Here is a 19,032-nt window from a genome sequence, read left to right as displayed (position 1 = left end):
GACTCTTCTCCTTGGGCTATTCCTAAACGGGGATGTGAACCACAATTTTCGGACCTTGTCCGCGGGCTTTGTCCGATGACTTGGCGAGACGGTGACGATCAGTTCTGAACAGATTACCGATACTGACACATATTTCTATAGGATAACCTCTAAGTACCCTGAAAGTCGCTACGCAATCAATCGGCGGCTTCACACCCGTTACTCAGACTTTGGTGGCCATTTCACCCTCTTCTCCGCCTGAACATACAAGTTATTCGGCCGAATCAGCTGGAAGTACGGATCATAGTCAATAGGCCCATCCTGCGCCAAGCTGAACTTGTATCGATACACAAGATTCGGCAAAAACACCTTGATCTCCTGCAATGCAAAATTAAAGCCCACGCACATTCTGGGACCTGCTGCGAAGGGGATATAGGAGCCAGGAGGTCTATTCTTGACCTTTTCTGTGTCCCATCGATCAGGGTCGAAACGGCCAGGGTTCTCCCATACGTCTTTGTTGTTGTGCATGTGATGCAGTGCTGAGATTACGACGGCGCCTTTGGGGAGTCTGTAACCTCCTGGGAGAATCATATCAACCTTGGCGGTGCGACCGGGCTGAAAGGAAGGATTGTGCAGGCGTTGGGTTTCCTTGATGAACTTATCAAGGAAGCTGAGCTTGTTGGTTGTCTCGGCTGTGACTTGCGTATCGTCATCCCAGTCGTTGTCGATGAGCTCCTGAAGAAGACGTTCTTGGTTGCCTGGGTACTTGACAAGACTGTAGATCAGCCAGGATAGCAAGGACGACGTGGTGGTGAAGCCGGCGCCAGTAGCGACAAGCAAGGTCGGGGCGAATTGCGAGGGCGGTAGCTTGCTTCCCTTGTTGTCCTTTGCTCGGAGGAAGTAATCTGATCAGTCAAGTCAGCTGAGTCCACCAAATGTTTTCCACAAAGTGGCCACTTACCAACAACATTCTCAGCTTTCAGCGCCGCATCCTGGAGCTCCAGATCCTCCTGTCCCTTTGAAGCTCTCGCAATCGACTCCGCCATCATCTCCATGATCCTGGCCCCCGTTTGTCTCATCTTCTTAGGATCACCGAACGGCATCTTAGCATACCAAGCCCCCATAGACGACACACGCTTATTCAACTCCAGGTTCTCTGCAATCTTGAGGACCATTTCGTGTAGTGGAGAATCCACCTCGTGGAAATGCCCGAAATCCATACCTAGGACAAGCTTACCCACTGCCTGCGAGCCAAGCTTCAGCATATACTGGTAGACGTTCCACGCCTCGCCCTTGGCATCGAGCTCATCGAAGACTTTAAAGGACTGCTCTACTGTCTTCTGCATCGTTGGGGCGTAATGGCGAACGGCCTTTGGACCTAGCGCGGGCGGGAGGAATTTTTGAGCGAGACGCCATTGTTCGGTGTTTGTATCTGATAGGAATACGCCTGCTTCTGGGTTCTTGATTGGGTGGAGTGGATGGCCGGGGACGATGTCCTTTGTGAAGTAGTGGTCTTCGGCGAGAAAGATGTTGGAGAGTTCGGCGCAGTTGGTCTGATAGAGGCGACTGCCCATGCTATTTGTTACAAACAATGGTCCGTATTTCTCAAAGAGACGCTGATGGTTGCCGAGATGATCGGGGTAAATCTCAAGGTAGTTACCAAAGTATGGAATGCCAGCTGGGCCAGGTACATCACGAACAGCATTGCCGTCGATGGAGACAGAGATGGGCTCGTCTATGCCCAAGACATCGGATAGTGCAGTCAGCCTTCGATCGCCATGAACAAAGCCGACACCTAAAGGCTCAAGTAAGTCACTTCTCCCGCCAACGCAGCTCGGGCAGACTTACCATTTGGTTTGACGATGGCAAAGTGCGATGCGACAATGTTCTGAAGCTCCTCAAAGTCCACACCAGATGGTAGTTCAATATCTCTAGCGCTTGATGGCGCTTGGCCCAAGAGAAAGAATTGTTTCGTTGCCATGATGGTAGTAATGAAGAATGAAGAGGTTGAAAATCCGAAATATGTGTCTGGTCATTAACGTGTTGAAAGAATTTGGTTGTTATATGGTAGAATTCTAGGAGGCGGAAGACATGATGCATAGCACATGCAAATACACACGCTTGCCTTGTTTAGTAACACCGTAGTCCAGGATATGAAGCCCGACGTGGAGACAACATATCTGTCGCCGCTATACCATGAATGATGACGTTGAAGTCACGTAGGAGAAATTTATGAATGCATCCTTTAATCTCTCTCGGTGTATCCGTATGCAAACATTTTCGGGTCTGATTACGACGCTCTTCACCATTGGACGATATAGACGGGAATATCGGAAGGACTCGGTCAAGTCGGCACTCGGGCTCCGCGAAGACGGAAATAATCTCGATATTCTTTGCGATCTTCAGGGTCGGAGATCGCCTTTGACCAATAGACGATTGTGTGTTACGCCAACAGCGGAATTCGCATCGTTTCACCTATTGCCTCCGGGTCAGCGATGATGATATAGCAGCCCGGTCAGCCTCGGTCCTGTGGGTCCACTGTGGGCCTCGAAACCTCTGTACTTTAGAGCCCCACTCCGGCGCTGCGTTCCGGCCCGCTCTGGGCACATGCAAATGACGGCATGGACTAATATTCCTAGACAGTCCAGCTTTGCTTTGCTTGTGAGTTTGATGGTACATGCAATAGTTGGGACTGCCGCATGCGCAAGCATTGAGCTTTTTAAAAGAACAGTCTGCAGTAGACCCAGGCTCTGACGTTCGCATCCAAATATTTATTAGCTGTTTGCCAAATCCCTATTCTTCGACTTTCGTAACCAATTTCTTGTTCTATTTTACCGCGAACAATGGAGGAATACTCGATTAAGCAAGTCGCTGAGCATAACAGCCCCAAGGATGCATGGTTAATCATCCATGGCCAAGGTAAGCCGCAACAATTATCGGACTGTGCCAATCGCTAATGAGTTATCAGTCTACGACGTCACGAAATATCTGGCAGATCATCCTGGCGGTGCCGATGTCCTCACAGAGGCAGCTGGTACTGATGCCAGCCAAGACTTTGACAACGCTGGACACTCAGAAGATGCCTTCGAGATCATGAAAGACTGCTGCGTTGGCAAGATTCAAGGCTTCGAGAAGAAGAAGCCCAAGCTTAAGCCAGTTGCACCTGTCGAGACAGTCAAGGCCCAGACTCGTGGGCTCCGATCAGTCTCAACATTGTTCAATATAGGCTTCATTGTCTGCGCTGGTGCGGGAGCTTACTACATTACTCGCCGTCAAGGACTCGCTGTACCAGATTGGCTGCTGTCATCTCTACGGAGTGACTCCAGTGGTTCAAGCTTTATCAAGGGCATCCTTGTCGGTGGCGGATCTCTTGCGACCTTCAATGCTGTCGCTGCACAGCGATTCACGAGTCTGGCGATGAAGAGCAAGCCCTTCACGAGTTATCCTGCCCACATGAAGATTCCCAAGCGAGCTGAGGAAGATACCTTGCTACAGCGCGGACTTTTAGATCCTGTCACATACTCGCCACTTCCCCTCAAGCGCAAGACTCTCGTTACGCCTAATGTGTACCGCTTGACATTCAGTCTTCCAGCTACGAGCACTGTTCTTGGGTTGCCGATTGGTCAGCACGTCACTATCAAAGCTGACGTTGATGGAGAGAGTGTCGCGCGATCATATACTCCAGTGTCCAACAATTCCGACCTTGGCGTTCTTGAATTAGTCATCAAAGTGTACCCAGATGGCAAGCTTACAAGCGGGTATCTGGCGAAGCTCGAGGTTGGCAATGAGGTCCTTTTCAGGGGACCGAAGGGAGCAATGAAGTACCAACCGAACCTTTGTAAGAAGATCGGCATGATCGCGGGTGGCACCGGTATCACCCCGATGTTCCAGGTTATTCGTGCTATCTGCGAGCATGACCGCGACACAACAGAGATCTCTCTTATCTATGCAAACAGAACAGAGGAGGACATCCTGCTTCGGGAAGAGTTGGATAGATTTGCCAGGAGATATCCCAAGAACTTCAAGGTCTATTACCTGCTGGATCAACCACCAGCGGATTGGAAGTTTGGGTCTGGGTATGTGACTGGGGAGTTGATGAAGGAGAAGCTTCCCTCACCGAGAATGGATTCCAAGGTATTCCTTTGTGGTCCACCTGGAATGGTCAACGCATCAAAAAAGGCACTTGTTGAACTGGGCTTTGAACAGCCTGGGGCATCTGCGAAGATGTCAGACCAGATATTTGCATTTTGAGAGTGCCAACTTGCCATCAGTTCATATGAGAACATTTCAAATAGATAGACTTCCATTTCATACTTTTAGGACCTCCGAATTATCATCAACGTTATTAAACAGACTCTGCGGCACTTCAAACCCATAAGTGGGAGGAAAAGTGTTTCCTTTCTGCATTAAACGGTAACATGTAGTATGTGAGTAGCTGTTTCAGCCAGGCCCCAATTTCAAATTGTCTAAGAGTGAATACGCGCTACAGATTTGGCCATTTTACTTTAACACGGAACAACCAATTATCTACCTCGACTTGCAGGTTAAAGCCTGCGGTTGGCTTTCCATAGTGTATTCAGACATCAATTCCAATCAGACTAAGTAGAATGATTGGCCCTGGGACTTTCCAGTGTGTTGGCTTGATTTGTCTCGTGGAGGCATCATAAGCCTTAAGTATCAGTCAATCGATGGGGATGAATATCTTCCATATGGCCCATGGACTGAAAGAACGTGTGGTGAGAGGACAATTATAGCTCGCAAGACCGGCAAATACACAGTCGTCAATATTCGAGGCCTGTGCAGACTTCGTCACTGTTTGACCTTGCGTGACAGCAGATACTTGACACATATTGTTAAAAAAATAGTTTCTCATGTTTAAACGTGGTGTATGCTCTTAATTCTGATTTTATAGGAACAGGACCCTTTATTTCTCATAAAAAAAGGACTCACTTGTCAATAAGAACCCGATTCCGAATCGCTGTTTCTTGATATTATAATATTCGCGACCCAATGTCTCATCTAAAGTTGGTTCAGGGTAATCAGCTACTGGAGACGATGACGTCATGTGTATAGAAGTGCTGCAAGTGATGGCTAGTCGTCTTAACCAGTATGAGTGAGTCAGCGAGACCATTGATAGGTCAAAGCCGCATGATGGAAGAGGAAAGGAAGCTGGAGGCTGTATGCTAAGCTTTCTGAGGTGGGAATGTGCTATTCTTCGAAGATCCTAAAGCCAGGGCAGCCCCGTATTTAGATGTGCCGAGGAGTGGAACCTTGAGGCTCAGGGCAAGGATGCTGTCGATCATTTTCATGTGGTCAGATCTTGCTAGCGGAAGAAATGCGGAATTAAGCCCTAAATTACGTCATGACGGAGCCGGAGCCGCACGGGGCAGACCGTGATAAAATTGTTTATCTTGTGCTACCTATTACGCGTTGAAGCATCGACGACCTCGGCTGCCCCACGCTTCAAAGTAGTCGGGGTCGCCTTTCTTCGGGGTCGGCCCTTGAGGCAATTTGATCAAGCCTTATCATTGTATCCTGTATCTTCCGTCATGCCGTACCAGCCGGTCGTGATCGGAGATGACATGCACCGACAACCCGGAGGCGATTTGGACCGGAAATCGCCTCAAGTCTAAGACTACGTATGAGATGGATTGTCTACATAACTCTTTAAAACTGGCACGTTGGTCGAGTTCCTTTACACCGCAACTACATCTTATCACTATCATTCTGGAAACATCAATCTCTTTTGTACAGTTTCTCATTAGACATACCACAACCATTCCTCAACGATACAACTATGGGTGCTTTTACTCTTCCTTCAACCGAGGGCCGCACCGTCGCCGTACTTGGTGGAGGAGTGCTCGGCCGTCGCATCGCATGTGGCTGGGCTGCAAGCGGATTTGACGTTGTCATCCGCGACCCAAGCCCTGAGCAAAGAGCCGCCGCCGTGGAATACTGCAACACGAGCATGTCCCTGTACTCCGACTTTGAATCAAGAGGAACTGTCGCAGCTTTTGAAGACCTTTCAGAAGCTGTTGTTCAGGCATGGCTCGTCATCGAAGCAGTCCCCGAGAAGCTCCCTCTGAAGATCTCAACCTTTGCAGACTTGGAGAAGCTCACGCCCCATGACGCTATACTCGCCAGCAACTCATCATCTTACAAGTCAAGAGAGATGATTGGTGGTCTTCTGCCAGAGACGAGACGACGCGTTCTGAACATGCATTATTATATGCCACCGGGCAACCGTGTCGTCGAGCTCATGACCAATGGCGAGACCGACGAGAGCATCTTTCCGTTCTTGCGTGAGAAACTTGAAGAGATCAAGTTTCACCCCTACATCGCACGCAAAGAGTCAACTGGCTTCATCTTTAACCGACTTTGGGCTGCTATCAAGCGCGAGGTTCTGAATATTCTCGCCGAAGAGGTGTCTACCCCAGAGGAGATCGAGAAGCTTTGGAAGGAGATGTGGTATGGCAAAGAGAGTGGACCCGTGGAGATGATGGATGCTGTCGGTCTTGATACAGTGTCTTTCATTGAGCAGCACTACGTTGATGAGCGTGGCTTGCCTGATACTCCTGTCAAGTTCCTCCAGAAGTACATTGATGATGGCAGGTTGGGTGCCAAGTCTGACAAAGGCGGATTGCTCCCTCCAAGGAAGTCTGTCCAGTCGGATCATGAACCCTCGCTCTACTTCTTAGATATTGGTCTATCAAGTGGAAACGCCAAAGGTTATGCTTCAGCTGGTCGCGTTTTGGTTGGCTCTAGCAACGGAGAGCCGATGAAGACGCTTGTCTCAGGTCAGCGCCTGCCTGATGGTATTGACATTTCGAAGTCAGCTGGAAAGCTGTTCTGGACCTGCATGGGCAACCCTTCTGCCAATGACGGTGCTATCCTCAGCTGTAATCTCGACGGTACGGATCTTGAGGAGATTGTTCCTCAAGGGCTGGTTCATACACCAAAGCAATTGACCGTCGATAACACGAACTCGAAGCTGTACTTTGCTGATCGCGAGGGAATGAGAATCATGAGATGCAACTTTGATGGCTCTCAACTCGAAGTCTTGGTCCAGACTGGCGACTGGGAGGTCGATGGGCATATGCTGGACCCTACAAGATGGTGTGTCGGCATCACCGTGTCGCCTTCCACTGGCAAGTTCTACTGGACGCAAAAAGGTCCATCCAAGGGAGGCAAGGGTCGTATTCTTCAAGCAAACATCGACTTCCAACCTGGCGAGGAGGCACAGAGTAGGACAGACATCGAGGTCCTGTTCCAGGGTCTGCCAGAGCCTATTGATCTAGAGATCGACGAGGATGAGAACGTCCTCTACTGGACGGATCGGGGCGAGTTGCCAAACGGTAACACCATCAACCGCGCCAAGCTTGATGGAATTGCCAAGGTGACTCACGATGGGCCGAGTAACCCAGGCGTCCATTACGAGGTTGTAACTCGGGGATTGCATGAGGCTATTGGGATCAAGCTCGACTCAAAGAACCACCGTATCTTTGTTACTGACTTGGGAGGCTCAGTGTACCAGTTTGATATAGATGGCGGTAACAGGAAGAGGGTGTACGAAGGATCTGGTGCCTTTGCGGGTATCACCATCGCTTAGTCACCCGTTCATGTTGCCCCAACTACTGTTGAGTAGATTTAGATAGTGTCACTTTACTTTAGACTCCCGAGCAAAATAGTATATTCAACCGACTAATGTGGCGTGACTGCTTGACGTATATATGTGGTCGGGACTTCAGCGTAGCTTACAAAAAGGCTTGATCTTCGAGCATTGAAACCAGTGTGTCAACTTCATCCTTTTGTATTCAAGACCAGGGACGATACAAGGATTACCCCGCATGGGCTGTAAGGGTTGTGATGAGAAGATCTGCAGTGGCCTTTCATGGCCCCGTAAGAGGTATCTGTTCGTTATAGGGAAGTCCGCGGATTATGCTTTTGCGACGCCTGGGCGTACTGCCCTGTGACTTGGGAAACGATACTAACTGAGGAACCCATGCTTTGGTCTTGGCTACTGGAGTGCTTGTTCTCAACTAGGGTTCAAGTAGCACCTAGTGGTATGAACACGGTCATTTGGACGATTCCCCTTCTGCGTGACATATTTGAAACCTCGGCCCTTCTACTCATCATCCTCGCAGGTATTGGTATTCCGCCGAAAGATGCGCGATACCAACAGCCACATCTTGCCAGGAGGCTTGTCCTCACTAGCCCTGCGAACAAGCCACCACTGAAGCGTCATGGCCGCCATCGCACTGTTCCATACGAACGCTACCATCATGCCCACCGAGAACGACAACGAGGTGGATATGTGTCTTGTTCCGCAAAGGCTCATGACTTGAAAGTCGTCAATGCCATCAGGCAGAGCAAAGCCCGAAAGCATGAGAACAGCCTGGCAAATGAAGATGTCGGTGTAGTTGACCATCATGTGCACTCGGCGCCATCTTCTGCTTATTGAAATTCTTGGTCTGAGGTTGTTCTCGATGAGATACACTCCTACTGCCAATGTTGCCAAAACCGCTGTGACCAAGCCTATGATCTAGAGGGTAGATGTTAGTGTACCGTTGTGTCGATACTATATACCACTTACTCCATGTTCTGTTCGGAAATGGTCTGATGACCCCATCCCAGTCAACCCGCAGAGGATGCCAATGGCGAGAAGAGGGAGGAATAATACGCAGAAAAGTATCTTCTGCCATTTTTCGATCCGAGCTTTAAATAAAGGTCGTTCAATGAGTTCGCCAAGAGCGATTAGTGTCGAAAAGATCAGGATGATAGGGTATACAATAAAGAAGGCGAGTGTCATAGCGGCCACTAAATCCCTCTTAGTAAGAGATCGAATCGAAAGCTGACGACTTACTGTGTATACTAGTTAGTATTATCAGCAGAGATTTCGAAAGTGTATTAACGTGATAGCTGTTCTTGGGAAAGTCGATCAGGTAGGTATTGCCAGAGCTGGTGATGTTAATAGGGCACTTCGGGACCTGCATATCCGATCGACGCGTCGATGTGAGATTTCTTTCCAGTTCTGTTCTAAGACCAGCGATCCCTCTGTTGAGCCAGCATGTTGAATGGCCCGTCAAGATGTCCAAGTTGTGCTGCAAGAAGTCGGTAACATAAACCTGGTTCTGTGTTGTCCCAAAGCAGTACTGACGCCTCGATTCTTCATCTGATCTCGGTTCATTCAATTCTCGGGATCTCGACAAGCTCTCGATACTCAGTCCGGTCTCGCCGTTAACGTAGTCGAGATCATGCGCCGCGACGCTGTTGGCTTGGCCTGAGAGTAATATTGGCACGGAACAAGCCAGAAGAAACAGTTGCTGGATGCGAGATGTCATGATGGAAGGATTAGTGAATGACGGTAGATAGGGTCAAATTAAAGAAAGGAGTCATAACGAGAAATTTATCTAATGTTGAAACGATAAGCGATGTAACCGCGAAAGGGGCTGAGAAGTTTGCTTACGTCTCGCATGAAGAAACGCGTTTAGAGTTAGATGAGAAACCTTGGACGCTTCCCCGCGGGATGCCGAAGTGAGAGGGAGGAAAGCGTGGTTGAAGCTAAACTCGAGGCTAAATAATTAGTCGTGCAGGGGTCTGAAGTACATAAGATGGCCACATCCTGGCATTCGAAACGGTAGGGCCACACTTGACAACATTACAGATGAACAAGAAGAATGGAATTAAATACAGGGCCTTTTGAATTTAACATCCTTCTCTTAATGCGGCCTGTTTACATATTCTGGTGCACATTCGTGCGTTTCAAAGCTACTTGATCACTGCGTCCAAACATCCCCAGCATCAGGGGCAAAGGTATCATCGCCATTGCAAGTACAGCTTGAAAGACAGTAAAGTCCTTCATGTTGCGAGGAGGGTCAGCACTCTCAGCTGCTTTCATACCGTTGCCGAGAATGATGAAGCATCCACCGAGTAACTGACCGCCAGCCCAGGCAGTAGTGCTAGTGATCTCGGCGCCCGCGGGATACGAGAACTCGGTGAGAATTTCCAGCACAACGGGGACGATAGCGAGCGACGAGATGCCGATGCAGCAGAGAACAGCATATAGTGCACCGATCTTCTTTGTACTTGGAACCCATACCAAGGCGAGATAGCACAGTCCACCGACAACTACTCCGCATTTGATGACGAGGATGAACTTCTTGGTTCTGTCGATGATGGGAGCTGTGATGGCGGAGAATATGAGGCCGAGAACTATAAGTAGACCGCCTCCAATACCGGCCTCGGTATCTGAGAACCCCTAGGGCGTGACAATCTGGTTGATCAGGGACGTGGTTGCAACGAAAAGACCAGTGTAAGCCCAGAAGGGAATTATAATTAGGTAACATTCCAACGATCGAACTAATATGCGTAGTGAGGGCAGGACCTTGGGCCGTTCTGCATGATTGATCGCGGATGGAGGAGTTGGCGGCGTGCCAGGGATGAAGAAGCCAGGAATGGCCACGGCAGATGACTGAAGATATAAGCTTCTGGACAAACTGTTTGGCAATGAGGATCGGCAAGTTGATACATACAATTATGGCCACGTATAAGACAACTGCAGAGATATCGCTAGGTTCATTCGTCCACAAGGGAACGACAATGGATCCAATCGCTGCTCCAGTTGGATTCGCAAGACTCATAACAGCCGTCGCCGTCACACGCCCTTGACTGGTAAACCAAGTTTCAGAGAAGCGCGTCGGGGCACTTAGCACAAGAGACTGCGACATGCCCAACAGAGCTTGAGCGACAGCGACAACGGAGACTTTGTTACCATCGGAGGAGTAGGATCCAGCATAACGAACCCAGTTGCCGATTAGGAGAAGTGCGCTGCCGCTGATGAGAGTTGGACGAAGACCCCAGTCGAGAAGCTTGATGGTTATAAGGGTCATGGCGAAGTTTGCAAAGACGAAGATACTGCTTAGCCAGTTCACCATTGTCTCGTCTGTCCCGTAGAACTCGGCGGTGGAGGAAGTGACGGGTGCAAAGGTGAGCCACTGGGGTATTGTTAGTAAATAGTGGCCGCCTTGGCGAGGTTCAGCCTGGGGGATAGAAGAAAAGTTTGTGTGCGAGGTGTTCTGATAGAGTCCTTCAAGAACAACATACCGACCAGCTCACCATGACGTTCAGCAATGTCAACACGACTAGCCCGTACCAACGGATCTTGTATGTTCTATAGGGTTGTTCAATACTACCGCGTCTGACAGAGGAGGTCGAGCCGTCAGGGGCAAACACTGTTGGGGAGGCAGGAATTTTCTTGTCCATGTCACCTGTAGACTGGGCAGCTGGAACTGCTTCAAACACGGAATTCTGAGATGTTGATGCCATTTTGGCTGTCTAACTGATTTGTTGTTTGTCTGTTTGCAGATACGGACAGACTACTGAAGGTTTAATGATGTTCAAAGATTGGAGCCATGTACGAGTAATAAGCTCCGTGGACATAAACGGCAAGGGAGTTTTGACATGGTTGATATCTCTATTCTATGGCAGATCTAAACGCGTATCATCAGGATACCTGAGTCGGGCAAAGACCTTTAACCCTGTTACCCCGCAAACGTAGACTTCTTTATCGTAGATATGCCGAGATCGACAATCAGGTCTAACTTGGTTATCACAGATCGGGCCCGCGGGTCGCGAGGCGCGGGCTGCGCGGGCCGCCTCCTTTCCCCACCTCACTTTCTCAACATCAATCCGGTTGCGCATTGATCGGGCAGGATAGTTTCCCCCGACGATCCGATTGTATCGCCCGCTGGGGCTTCATGTTGTATTCTACGCCGACTCCATCGCTTGCTGGCCGAGTTAAGACTCTGAATTTCTTTATCGCCCCCAAGGGAGAGAGAAGATGGCGGAGGAACATTCCCCAGAGCCAGTTGGTCGCGTGGTAAGAACCTCATTTACTCCCATGTCCAGGCTAGATGGTCAACGTCGAGAGTTACGATCTAATACTTGCTTTTATAATGGTATAGTGCGACAGATGCCGTCTTCGAAAGGTAGGGTGCGCCCTGATCAAAGCTTGTGTAGTGGCTAACGTTGAAACGATGATAAGATTCGATGCGATAGGTTATTTCCCTGTTCGAACTGCCGAACAGTCCAAAAAGCGTGCAGCTTGGTTGGAACGACACAGGGAATGCGACAGTCCAAACAAAGAGTCCTCATCTCCTCGCAGTAGTAGGTCTCACTATCGGCTGTTTATTTGCATGAAAGGCGTAGCTCAATTGAAAAATAGTGAACAAAAGATAGATCGCATAGAGAATCGCCTCGAAGGTATCGAACAGCTCTTGCGCAGGGCCTTTGATGAACCACCTAATACCAGAAATGTCCCAAGACCTCCCGAATCGTTAGCTACAGACTCTTTCAATGTCTCTCAGGATTTCGCGAACAGTAACAGAAATGGGCCAAGCTATACCAACTCAGAGATAGCTTTGGAGGGAAGTAGCTCCTTGAAAGCTGCTACGGTGTACGCGAGCGACTTTTTCCAGACGGTCCTCGGGCACTCGCCAGCTGCTGATACAAGCACGCGTGTGAACGCTGCGTTGTCATCGCTGAAGCAAATGATTGAGATTAATAGCTACCGGTCGATGGGCGACCGTATACCGAGCCGAAGAGAAACCCAGAACGATGGCATAAGGGACCTGGCAATGCCGCCTCTACAGTCAGTTCTAGCGATTCTGCGAGAATTGAAAGGTACGCTTTGGAATAGGACCAATTCTTCTCCCTACCCAGTACGGGCTAACCTAAGGAAGAAACAAAGCTAGCAACACTGATGATCATTAGTCTCTTCATATCCAAGGATAGGCTGATCGATTGTTGCCGCGAGATATACTTTGCAGTTGATAATTTCTCACTTCCGACATTCTTGATAGCAAACGCAACCCTCCGTTACCTGTTTCAGGAGAAAGCTCAAGCGTCGCAGGATCCATTATTTCGCGATGAGTACCGAAAACTGTCTCAGCTATGTCGGGACAACCTCGAGACAGCCATGAATAAGTTCAGGGTTCTTGCACCACCCAGCCTGGAGAACGTAGAGGCTTTTCTTCTGGGGGTCAGTATTTCACAGTGCTTTGCATACGTTAAGGATCGATGCTAAGATGCTTCTGCTAGGCCATCTACGCCATCGAGGTGTCACAACCAATGCTCGCTTGGCAGCTCGTATCTAGCGCAGCAGGGACTTGTCAGACTCTTGGTTGGCATCAACTCGTTCCCAACAGTGATAGCACCACCGATCGAAAGATCTCTCTGTTTTGGCTGACCTACCTCCTCGATAAAGGCCTGTCCTTGCGCCTTGGCCGACCGGCTGTCATACACGATGATGAGATCACCCTACCAGAACGTCTGGACAAAGCAGATGTGCCCGGTGGATGGAGAGGTTTGCTTACACAATGGATCCGTCATTCTCGACTCGTTGGCAGGGCCTATCAAGACCTGTACAGTCCATCTGCGCTTCGAGCGTCAACACATGAACGTGGTGAGCGCGCAAGGCGCCTGGTCGCAGCGCTAAAACAAATTATGGATGGCTCATTGATGCCACTTGGACAGGCACATCTAATGGAGCACAATACTGTGGACTTTGGATCAGCGCCTAATAGAATGATCAAGACGGTTCTGAAGGCTGACGAGGTATGGTATTGGACGACTCTAACGTTTATACGCAGGGCTGTTCCCTCAACTGAAAGTGGACATGGTGCTGTTAGCCCTGTGTGTCTAGAATCTGCCAGGATGGCGTTTGAAGCCCATGGGGAATGCATGAGGATGACTGATCCGAGCTCTGAGACAAAGGCTCTATATCTTCTATGGTACTGTTGCCTTACCTACTATCCGGCCTTCTCATTCAAAACTTCTAACTTTTGTGTAGGACGATTATCTACACCCCATTTGTACCCCTCATCGTGGTTTTCTGTAATGTCATTGAGACCTCTAACCCAGAAGATATTCGTATACTCGGAGAGTTTTGCGAATCGCTCAAGCCACTTTGCGGCATATTCGAGGCTATACAAGAGCTGCATGATCTTTGCCAAGTTCTGTACAACCTGGCTATCTCATATGTCGAGGCCAAATCACAGAGCCAAGGGAGTCTTGATAAAATGGTCCAAGATGGGTTTGATGTTCAGTCAAAGAGCACGCAAGGGGCGGCGTCGTTTAGTACCGGCTACTGTGATACCTTTTCTACGGGATCGAGCATACCAATGCCTCAGCTGAATAGCCATGTCTCCCAGGTCAGGGACTGGATTTCGGGGAATATGCAGTGGATGGATGTGTCACAAGAGGACTTCTCCGAGTTCTTGGCACAGTTATCATAGTCGGAGCGCAACAAATGATAAATTTCTTTCTGGTGATGAGGTAGTCAAAGGAGGGGAAATATGGTCCCTACCGTCTGTATTGTTCGGAGGGTGTTCGGGGTGTACAAACGGACATTGGTAACCTTTTCTCTTCAGGCTATTCGAGATCCTCAACTTCCACATCAGATGACAAATTACACAAGCGTAGCTCCAACCAGTCAAGGTGAATATGGGGTAGAAAGTATTCATTATAACCCAAAGAGGAACGGTTAACGACCGAACCATGGTGGGGAGTTCTATCGACTGCCACAGCCAATAAAGGACTCATCTGGTTCATGTGATAGGCATCTTTGGAAGACCAAATGGCTGTTCCATCGACATCGTATGAAAGATGTATTGTTCTAGCTAACCATGTATGCATATTGAACTCTTTATCGACAACAAACCTCCCGCTCCTCCCCGTCACTGACACCATTTGCAGGAACTAGCACGCTCTTGTTAACAGCCTGAGTGCTAGGGGGCACATCAAGAGCAGGATTACGATCGAAAAAGTCAGCAGGCTTCAGCGCAACAGTGATAGCCTCAGCAGGCATGACGGGGTAATCCTCCACGCGCGGATTATGTGTGAGACCATAAGTTGCCCACACGACCAGATCTTCCCCACGGACATTATCATTCCTCGCCGCGTAATCGGCCACACCATCCTTCTCAATCAAACTCTGGTTAGTCCATTTGCCTCCGGCCCAGAGATCATCATCCTTATACCGGGTCACCCAAACATGATGCTCTGCGAAGCGAGCACGCTTGCGGACGAGAGAGGCTTGATCGGCCATTAGGAGCTGTGCTGGTGGGGCTATAACCTTATAACCGACTGGGTTCTTGGAGATGGGGTTTAGCTTCTTCTCGTTGACGATCTTGAAAACTCGAGCCTTCTGGGGGTCGGCATCCAAGGAACAACTCTTCTCGATAAAGGTCTTGTGCAGCTTCCAAGCATTGCCATAAGGATTCTCCTCTGACATAGGCAAACCGATGGAGTCTTCCTGCACGAGCGTATTCTCGAGACCATCGATCATAGGGTCAATACGGAGACTGAAGAGATGCTGATGGTTGGCGGCTAGAACGCCGGGAGACACGACGTTGCCCCAGTGGCTAGTCTTGCCCTCATCGATTAGACTGGTGGCGAGGATTCCAGTGGCCCTGGTCTCAAACTCGATGGTGCCGTTTTGCCAGAAGTGCCATGAGAATGCATACTCGTAGTTCCCGACGGTGATGATGCTCTGGACTACGAGGGTGCGAGCTCGAGTAACAGCGGCGACATCGGTTCTGGCATTGGTATGTTTCCATCCAATACCAGCGTCCTGATTCAACAGTCAGTAAGAGAGTTACTCTTCGCAATAAATGCAGCCATACCTGTTCGTGGAGACAGATCACGTTAGGGGCTTGGTATGGCTTTCCATCGGAAGCAGTAAGCAAGGCATCGAAGTAGCTGATGTGTCCCAAGCAATCACAACCGAGCTTCAGGTTGTTGGCTGTCAGGCCTGCACCAGCATCGCCTAGATCGAAAGCCTGTCGACGATGGTACGGATATCTGGGGTCTTTCCAACGGTGGTTAGTCAAATGACATTATCCTTTGGGGCCTTGTCTCACCTCCATATGGTACGGTCATCTCGCTCATGCTTAAGCGATAGAAAGTCTTTCTTCCATCATATCTCACATCATGAATCGTCATGCCCTCTCGCCAATTGAAGCCAATGCGAAATCGCCACTTCTGCCAAGAGATAGAGTTCCCATCTTGCACGGTATAACTGGGTCCTTCAGGCTGTTGAATGACAAGTGGCTTGAGACCGTCCCGAAGCTTGACGCTCAGAAGATCGGGGTGGTATTCGTTCTCAACGCAGTGAGAAAGAGGAGCATCAGGGGCCGTATGGATGGCGGCTCCGTCCTCCTTGCCACCAGTGGGCAGAACGTCGATCCGAATAAGTTTCAGATCGACCGAGTCAATGACGGGAGAGATGGGAAGGGGGTAAGAGTACATGTTACTCTCCAGGTGATTATGCGGGGCCCTAGCGTAAAGCATAGCCTGAACCAGTCTTGGAGTCTCCAATGAAGAGTCTTTGTCTGCTCCAAATGGCCAAGTGTCGCATTGGACTGTCACGTTGGGATCTAGACCCAACTTCTTGATAGCGTCCAAGATCTCTGGGTGAGATAGAATGGCATAATTGAACGCGATGACCTCGTCTCTGTAAACCGGTGTCAGTTACTTTCTCTTCTACGTAGCGAGTGATACGAACCTGTCAAAGCCGGCATGATCACCAGGCTTAGATAATGTCGACTTGACCTCGGTCCCAGTGTCCAGACTGACGATGGTTTCGGTGAAGCCTGGCTTGCCAGGGAAGGTATAGAGCACCTGAGCACATCTAGGTACGAATGGCCGGGCAGTGAGAGGAACACCGTCACTCTCAGCATCCAGGTATGGAAGAAGCAAGGACTTGGGAGGTTCAGAAAGTGTGGTGTGCTTGAATCTGACGTCCTCCTTGCCTTCAAACTTCTCCTTGACGAGTGCTCTTACGATGTCTGCCGCTTTGAGCATCTCCTCCTCGCTCAGGGCGTGGAGGGGATGGGTGCGTTGGCCTTGAACTGTCATGATGTTTCCGTTATCCCTTTCGAAATGTTGTATCTTTGTGTCTTGAAATATCCAATGTCATCGGCCAGAGCGTCATTACCTTGTATTTATCTCATCCAAACCACAACATCTCGCATTCAACGTTTACTTCGAAACGTTATCCTTAGCACCTGTATCACCCGAGCAGCCCATAAGTAGCGCGAAGCAGCAGCTCGCGAGCTATCAACACCCGCGGACACCGATTTGATAATACTTTCGATGAGTACGGCCCGCGGCGCAATTCATGTGTTACTCCTCACTATTTGCTGAAACCCGTTCACTGTGCGGCCCGCGGGGCGATACGTCGCGTCCGTTATCTGTGTTCACTAACCCGTCTTCCTGGTTGCGGTTAGTTTGACCTAGTAACGCCCCCGCTAGATTCGTGGGCCTGATACAATTTTCATGGTCATTTTGTGCCGAGGCACCGTCTCAGGTAGACGCAACGATTTGTCTGTAGATCTAATGCTATTTGTTTCTGTGAAGGGTTCTGCCGTTATGTCCCCTGTGTGTGCGACATGCTCACTGTATCAGAAGTGAAGAAGCACCTGACTCTATAGTCATATTCCCATTCAAGAATGAATGGCATGCATGACTGTACCTCTCCAGTCAGAGGTCATTGATTAAAAGTGTTCCAAGTATTGTAATAAATAGCATTGCTGTTCAACAACTTGCAGTGCTACGACAATCTGTATGGATAAGACGCGTTGAAGCTAAAGAATAACGATCTGGTCCATCTGTACTCCCAAAATTTATCCCAACTAGCTCCTAGTGACTCAATTAATGAATCCCTTGATTCTCATTTCAATCTCCGTCCAGTGCCAGAGCTCCTCCGCCAACTTGGGATCCTGTCCAGTTGATGACGTCTTTCCAATGATACCTACAGGCTTCAAGTACTCTCCACTCATATCCTGATGGAAATCCGGGCCGGCGATGGCGAAGAGTGACGTATAAGCTGCAGTCTCAAGGGGGCTGTAGAGCCTTAAAAGCCGCATCACCGGGACAAGTACTTGCCATGCCCATGAACCGGTAGCGTTACGGCCTAGACCACTTACGTATTTGATCAGACCATGGCATAAATAAGATTGTAGATAGATAGAAAACTCACGTGTCAATGGTACCTGGATGCAGACTTGCGGTCCAAATCTCTTCCTGTCTATCATTATCAGGCGACGGACCATATCTGCGATGTAACTCTTTGGCGTGTAAGATGTTGGCTAGCTTAGACATGCCGTATCGCGAAAATGCAGTACCCTTGGTTTGGTTTATGTCATCGAAATCGATTCCTGCCGAAGGGGAAAATAACAGATGGCCGTCGGAGCTGACATTGACGACTCGGACAGTTCCAGGGCGAGTCAATCGCGCAGACTCGGTGAGGATGGGCAATAGACTGTAGGTCAAAAGCCAGTGAGAGAGGTAGTTTGTCTGAAGGGCGCGTTAGTTGAGATTATAGCCTTTCCCGAATCGTGACTGACCTGGAATTGAGCTTCGTAATTGTCCACAGATTCTTCGTACGGCGTTGCCATTATACCCGCGTTGTTCACCAGGCCATGGAGCCTTGATTCTTTTCTATGCACGTCATCATTAATCCAAGATCGCCAATTATCTTGTTATACTTGCCTTGCAAACTCGTCAGCCGCGGCTTTGACGGTCTTCAGGTTCATCATGTCCATCACTAAAACGGATATATCTGCTTGAGGATGCTGGCCTTTGATCTCGACGATTGCAGCGTTGGCTTTGGCCTCGGATCGTGCGCCCATGTACACTTTCGCCTTGTGGGCTGCCAATTCCAGCACAGTGTTAAAACCGCTGGTGCCATCGTTAGCAAATATTTACTCCCGGCATAAGCATGCCGAAGGTCAGAAGTCAGCATACATTCCCGCATTGCCGCCGGTTACAATGTAAACTTGGCCTGACAGATCAGGAAGCGATTGTGGTGTAAAAGTCATTGTTGATTGTTGATGAACTTGCTAGACTGAGTCTGTGACCTGTGCCGGTATTGTGTTGTCGACTCTTTTTTAATATTCAGCCATGAGCCGCCTCGGGCCCGCGGATTCCACAATTCCCCATAGCTAGATAGTAGATACTGATAAGATTTCCACCCTGACATAACTTACGCAA

General features: G+C 49.3%; 8 protein-coding genes; 3 read left to right on the top strand and 5 right to left on the bottom strand.

The window, feature by feature from the left end:
• Window positions 1-198: 198 nt before the first annotated feature.
• On the bottom strand, window positions 199-1,960 carry FFUJ_10258 (monooxygenase; the record flags this gene model as incomplete). XM_023569021.1 has 3 exons in its annotated part: window positions 199-884; window positions 941-1,774; window positions 1,828-1,960. The coding sequence occupies 3 exons, from the start codon at window positions 1,958-1,960 to the stop codon at window positions 199-201; spliced, it is 1,653 nt and encodes a 550-aa protein (XP_023436294.1).
• An 862-nt stretch (window positions 1,961-2,822) lies between these two features.
• Window positions 2,823-4,230, top strand: FFUJ_10257 (putative NADH cytb-reductase; the record flags this gene model as incomplete). XM_023569020.1 has 2 exons in its annotated part: window positions 2,823-2,898; window positions 2,948-4,230. The coding sequence occupies 2 exons, from the start codon at window positions 2,823-2,825 to the stop codon at window positions 4,228-4,230; spliced, it is 1,359 nt and encodes a 452-aa protein (XP_023436293.1).
• A 1,546-nt stretch (window positions 4,231-5,776) lies between these two features.
• On the top strand, window positions 5,777-7,588 carry FFUJ_10256 (related to 3-hydroxybutyryl-CoA dehydrogenase; the record flags this gene model as incomplete). The annotated part of the gene is made up of 1 exon (XM_023569018.1): window positions 5,777-7,588. One exon carries the CDS (start codon window positions 5,777-5,779, stop codon window positions 7,586-7,588), a length of 1,812 nt encoding a protein of 603 aa, XP_023436292.1.
• A 516-nt stretch (window positions 7,589-8,104) lies between these two features.
• FFUJ_10255 (uncharacterized protein) lies at window positions 8,105-9,320 on the bottom strand (the record flags this gene model as incomplete). XM_023569017.1 has 3 exons in its annotated part: window positions 8,105-8,521; window positions 8,573-8,796; window positions 8,843-9,320. 3 exons carry the CDS (start codon window positions 9,318-9,320, stop codon window positions 8,105-8,107), a joined length of 1,119 nt encoding a protein of 372 aa, XP_023436291.1.
• Window positions 9,321-9,712: 392 nt separating this feature from the next.
• Window positions 9,713-11,304, bottom strand: FFUJ_10254 (related to permease of the major facilitator superfamily; the record flags this gene model as incomplete). XM_023569016.1 has 4 exons in its annotated part: window positions 9,713-10,237; window positions 10,340-10,450; window positions 10,512-10,973; window positions 11,083-11,304. The coding sequence occupies 4 exons, from the start codon at window positions 11,302-11,304 to the stop codon at window positions 9,713-9,715; spliced, it is 1,320 nt and encodes a 439-aa protein (XP_023436290.1).
• Window positions 11,305-12,014: 710 nt separating this feature from the next.
• FFUJ_10253 (uncharacterized protein) lies at window positions 12,015-14,273 on the top strand (the record flags this gene model as incomplete). XM_023569015.1 has 4 exons in its annotated part: window positions 12,015-12,660; window positions 12,720-13,018; window positions 13,078-13,769; window positions 13,829-14,273. The coding sequence occupies 4 exons, from the start codon at window positions 12,015-12,017 to the stop codon at window positions 14,271-14,273; spliced, it is 2,082 nt and encodes a 693-aa protein (XP_023436289.1).
• Window positions 14,274-14,683: 410 nt separating this feature from the next.
• Window positions 14,684-16,896, bottom strand: FFUJ_10252 (related to Copper amine oxidase 1; the record flags this gene model as incomplete). XM_023569014.1 has 4 exons in its annotated part: window positions 14,684-15,610; window positions 15,663-15,847; window positions 15,900-16,492; window positions 16,544-16,896. The coding sequence occupies 4 exons, from the start codon at window positions 16,894-16,896 to the stop codon at window positions 14,684-14,686; spliced, it is 2,058 nt and encodes a 685-aa protein (XP_023436288.1).
• Window positions 16,897-17,687: 791 nt separating this feature from the next.
• Window positions 17,688-18,860, bottom strand: FFUJ_10251 (related to reductases; the record flags this gene model as incomplete). XM_023569013.1 has 5 exons in its annotated part: window positions 17,688-17,961; window positions 18,020-18,336; window positions 18,387-18,480; window positions 18,541-18,720; window positions 18,787-18,860. The coding sequence occupies 5 exons, from the start codon at window positions 18,858-18,860 to the stop codon at window positions 17,688-17,690; spliced, it is 939 nt and encodes a 312-aa protein (XP_023436287.1).
• Between the last annotated feature and the right edge of the window lie 172 nt (window positions 18,861-19,032).

This window comes from Fusarium fujikuroi, chromosome FFUJ_chr10 (genome assembly GCF_900079805.1).
Source record: "Fusarium fujikuroi IMI 58289 draft genome, chromosome FFUJ_chr10".
NCBI lineage: Eukaryota > Fungi > Ascomycota > Sordariomycetes > Hypocreales > Nectriaceae > Fusarium > Fusarium fujikuroi.
Note: the sequence above shows the minus strand (reverse complement) of the source record. Positions and strands in the feature narration are given on the sequence as shown.